At 36.4% G+C, this 5,057-nt stretch overlaps 1 protein-coding gene across 1 annotated transcript; it reads left to right on the top strand.

The window, feature by feature from the left end:
- Positions 1–582: 582 nt before the first annotated feature.
- LOC116464507 (RNA-binding motif protein, Y chromosome, family 1 member F/J-like) lies at positions 583–4,805 on the top strand. Its single transcript, XM_058435099.1, has 6 exons — positions 583–714; positions 2,213–2,327; positions 3,292–3,402; positions 3,825–3,935; positions 4,024–4,112; positions 4,523–4,805. Exons 1-6 carry the CDS (start codon positions 591–593, stop codon positions 4,720–4,722), a joined length of 750 nt encoding a protein of 249 aa, XP_058291082.1. The 5' UTR covers positions 583–590; the 3' UTR covers positions 4,723–4,805.
- Positions 4,806–5,057: the final 252 nt, after the last annotated feature.

The following is a 5,057-nucleotide window of genomic DNA, read 5'->3' as shown; positions in this document are numbered from 1 at the left end:
ATACTTTTATATTATTTAACATGCAATTGTTAAAGACTATTAAAATTTAGCATAGTCTAATCTGAAAATTAGTGTCTCGTAAGGGAATTTTAAGAATTCTATATTGTCTTCACAGATTTTAGAGACGATGTATTTTCCTGATATGTCACTTCTTGGTATTGGAAATATTTGAGTTTCTTTGGATGGAATTTAGTTTATCTTTATGATATGCTTTGAATATTTTTCCTCATTACAGAATGATATAAACAGTCATTTATCATTTTTCTTTTAATATTTTTATGCATATTATATTTATATATTTTGCGGATAGATTTCTGCCCCCTGTTTTCCCACATCTCTGTCTCATACCAACATATTATGATACTTGAGTATGTTTCTAGATTTTCTAAATGGACGTTTATTGCTTGAAGTGTAGTAATATCATGTAGGAATGCTAATTTTATTAGCTTAGACAAATGTGAATTTGTTATAAAATGTAGAAAATATTTGTAAACGACTAAAACTCAGCCATTTAAGAAACAATGATGTTAGTTAACTAAAAAGATTTTGTTTGAAATACAGATGATGGTGGATACACTCCTGATCTCAAGATGAGTTATGCCAGGGGACTCATTGCAGTGAAAAGAGGTCCCTCTTCAAGAAGTGGAGGTCCTCCTCCTAAAAAGTCTGCTCCTTGTGCTGTGGCAAGAAGTAATAGTTGGATGGGAAACCAAGGTAAATGCTACCTGACAGAAAGACCATAGTTTTTGTATGAGTAAAAAATGAGCTCTTTTACCTGAATGGTTAGCTTTAAGTTCATTGAGCAAAAGAGAAGTGACACATACATGAGCATAACTACTGATTGATAGCTTTTATTATAGTTTCTATCTCACTAGGTACATTTCAGATTTATGTTGAAGGAATACTTGAGCTTCCGATTGCAGATCAAAGAAGTGATTAGAGTGAGGCCAACATTCCTTTTAATCCTGTGTTTGCTAGAAAATTCCCCTTAATTTTTCTAAAACTTCCTAGCAGTATTCTTTGATGGTAGACTTCTTCATGTAATTAATTCTTCCATTTCCTAGATCCCCTGGAAGTGGTCCCTTGGTGTCCCATTCTAAAAATTGCTTGTTCAGTTACTTTGTTGGGTTGGAGTCTTGCTCTTACCAGGCGTGAGTGCACTGATGAGATGATGGCTTACTACAGCCTCAAATTCCTGGGCTCAAGAAATTCTCCTGTTTCAGCCTCCCGAGTTTCTGCAACTACAGGCATGCACCACCACACCTGGCTACATTTTTTTCCTATGTTTTTGTAGAGAGAGGATCTGACTACGTTGTCAAAACTGTTGTTAAAGCCCGGGGCTCAAGCGGTCCAGCTGCCTCAGCCTTCCACACTCACTCACAGTGTGAGCCGCTGAGCCTGGCCATGCAGCTTCTGAGACCTCAGTAATGTGTATGTGCAAGGCATACTCACTGCTCATATGAAGATTCAAAAGAACCACAAGAGCATTTAGTAGACAAGGAGTCATTGGGCTGAAATATTATTTAAAAATAAATTTCAAGGTTTGAAAGGTAGACATGTAGGAGTCCAAAATTCTTAAATTAAGTGGATATCACAGAAATGCAGAGTTGTGAAATACAGGTGTATGGAAGTCAATAATTGAGATTGTACCGCGACGTTTAAGCATTAACGCAAGATCCTTAGTGTAAGATTTGAAATTATTTGAGGAGAGCATTGAGAACTAAGCAACACGAGGTGAGCAGTAGCATTGAATAGAAGTAATATGTTTGAGAAGGAGAATTGTAAGACTGCAGACTGAGCAGAAGAAAACAAGACAATAAAGACAAGTTCTTAGCAAGGAGGTTTAAGCAGAACAAATTAAAGTTCTTACTTAGTCCTCCATCCTAATATGGAGGAAATTAAAAACTGCCGTTTTCAATTTTACATTTCGTATGTAGAGTGTCGGTGAAGGGAGGTATTAACCACTACAAATGAACTTCTACCTAAGAATTAATGTTTGGCTTCAGCTTCATTGGAAGAACTGGCCTTGTGGGAGCCTTTGGATTATCCAAAGCCATAAGAAACATTCACAGTATCATGACTGTCTAGTAATTTAGGAAACAAAGAACGGAGTCACAGAAGAAATAATTTTAAAAAGTTATTTGAGAGAAGGGAAAATAGTGTTTCAGATTGGGTGTTCTTTACATAATGTTCCATCATTTTAATGTTAAAGGTCCCATATCACGAAGAAGAGAGAATTATGGAGTTCCTCCACGCAGAGTAACAATCTCTTCCTGGAGAAATGGTCCTATGTCACCGAGAGATGATGGTTATGCAACTAAGGATAGGTAAAGGAAAAATTAAAAAACACAGTTGATTTTTTTTTTTTTTTGCTGTGGTGATGAAATTCACATAACAAAATTAAATATTATAAGGTAAACAGTTAAGTGGTGGTTAATACATTCTGTGTCATGCAACAACTACCTCCATCAAGTTCCAAAACATTTTCATCACTCCAGATTGAAACTCCAGCTACCAGTTAGGCAGTCCCTTCCGTTTTCTCCCTTTCCTCAGCTGCTAGCAAACACCAATCTGTGTTCTGCCTCTGAACTTACCTGTTGTGGGTATTTAATGTTAACGTGATCAAACACGACATGACTTTTTGTGTTTGTCTCCTTTCCTTTTGCGTGATGTTCTGAAGGTTCATTTACGTCATAGCACTTCACTTCTTCCACAAGCTGTTAAGCCATTATTTTATCTGGGATGTTTCCACCCCAGTATTTCTATGCACCAATATGTGTTTGAGTACACTTATTCAATTCTGGGTGTATATGAGTGGAATTGCTTGGTCCTGTGTTAATTATGTTTGTTTTCTTGAGGAACCACCACATTTCTCCATGGTAGCTGCATCATTTTCCATTCCAACCAGCATTGCATCAGCGTTCCAATTTACCTACATCCTCTCAATCACTTGTTATTTCCTGCCTTTTAAAATTTATTGCCATTCCAGTTTGTGTGTGAAATATGTTATCTTATTTTGGATTTGAAATGCATTTTCTGCACCCATTAACTCATCACGCACATGTACCCTAGAACTTAAAGTATAACAAAAATAAAAGAAATGCACTTTCTGAATCACTGAATATGAATGTCCGTCCCATGTGCTTTTTGAGCATTCATTTGCCTATTTTATTTGGAGAAATATCTGTTTAGATGTTTGGCCTTTTAATTTTCTTTAAGTTGTAAGTTAGTCATATATTGGATACTAGAAGTTGAAAATTTAAAATTTGTTGCTTAAACTTACGCGCACAGAAATCATCCAAGTTCCCGAGAAACTAGGGATTATGCTCCACCATCTAGAGGCGATGCATACCGTGATTATGGTCATTCTACTCGGGATGAGCATGCCTCCAGAGGATATAGGTACTGTAACTTTTTCTGGATTTGTCAAATAAATTTCTTAAATTGTTCATTCCAGCTAACATTGTATCAGGGTTCCAGTTGATCTACATCCTCTCAAACACTTGCTGTTTCCTGCTTTTAAAATCTATTGCCCTTCGTGTGTGTGTGTGTGTGTGTGTGTGTGTGTGTGTGTGTGTGTGTGAAGTGTGGAAGCTCCTTTTGGATTTGAAATGCATTTTCTGAACCACTGATTATGAGTATCTTTTTCATGTGCCTCTTGGGCATTTGGGCATTTTGGGCATTTGGGCTTTTTGGGCATTTTATTTGGGGCAATATTTATGTAGATGTTTGGCAATTTAATTGTGTTTAAGTTGTAATTTAGTTATGTTTTGGACACTAGAAGTTGAAAATTTAAAATTTGTTGCTTAAACTTGTGCACACAGAAATCATGGTAGTTGCCGAGAAACCACGGATTATGCTCCACCACCTAAAGACTATGCACACCGTGATTATGGTCATGCTAGTTGGGATGAATATTCCTCCAGAGGATATAGGTAGTATAATGTTATCTGGATTTATGAAATAGATTTCTTAAATTGTTGGTTCTGGCATTAAAAACTTTTTTTTTTTTTTTCAATTTAGTAATCGCGGTGGCTACAGTGAGGCCCGTGGTAGAGATCATTCTGAACATCTAAGTGGAAGTTCTTATAGAGATGCATTTCAGAGATATGGTAAGGGTCCAGGATGGACTCGTAAATTACAGAATTTTATTTAATAGACCAGATTGTTATTTTAATGAAATTCTAAGGAAAATTATAAAGGACATATGCAACATGTTTAAGTATTGAGTATTCATAACAGTATAAAGCATAGGGAATGATATGAAGGTGAGAACTTCAGTTCACGTTAAGAAAATGTGACTCAACATTTACTTTAGAGTTAAGGTTGTTAAGCTTCAAAATAATACTCTTACACTTCTTTTAAATAAAACGTTCTGACCATTGAAGGCTTGATTAATATCCTGTCAACAAAGGCAGAGGAGGAAAGCAGATATTTCCAAATAGTACTTTAATTCATGCTTTAATGATAGCAGTAAAAATGTTTAAATGTAGTCCAACATACTATTTTATCAACCCTGCAGGGGCCTCTCATGGTGCACCACCTGCACGAGGGCCTCGGATGTCTTATGGTGGAAGCACCTGCCATGCATATGGTAATAAAGGAGATAGATGTGGCAGAAGTCGGGAGAGTTACTCAAGGAGCTGTGGTGATTTTTATTATGGTGATCGTGAGCATGTTTGCGGAAAACGCCAAAGGAATCTGCCTTCCTGCTCCTCGTGAAGCATATGGTAGCTCAAGTTATGTGGCATGTACAGTAGATGGTGGGGAAAGTGGATCTGCAAAAGGAGACCTAAGTAGATATTAAAGCACGTGTTCCAAATAATAGTTACTGCATGCCAAACCTTGTTTGCAAATCAGAAATTGAAATGTTATTTCTGCATCGTTACCTGCGTATTACTAAGAGAAACATATTGGTTTTGTGGAGAGAGGTAGATACTAACTTCCTCCATGAATGTTTCGAGGTATTCAAAGGAAAATGAATTTTTTTCAAAGTGATTTCATACTTGTTGATGCTATTTGAAAAGTGTTTAGATGTAATATCTACCTTACAATTT

Source organism: Hylobates moloch, unplaced genomic scaffold, assembly GCF_009828535.3.
Source record: "Hylobates moloch isolate HMO894 unplaced genomic scaffold, HMol_V3 SCAFFOLD_860, whole genome shotgun sequence".
Taxonomy (NCBI): Eukaryota; Metazoa; Chordata; class Mammalia; order Primates; family Hylobatidae; genus Hylobates; species Hylobates moloch.
The sequence above is the reverse complement of the archived record's forward strand: the minus strand, read 5'-3'. Positions and strand labels throughout refer to the sequence as shown.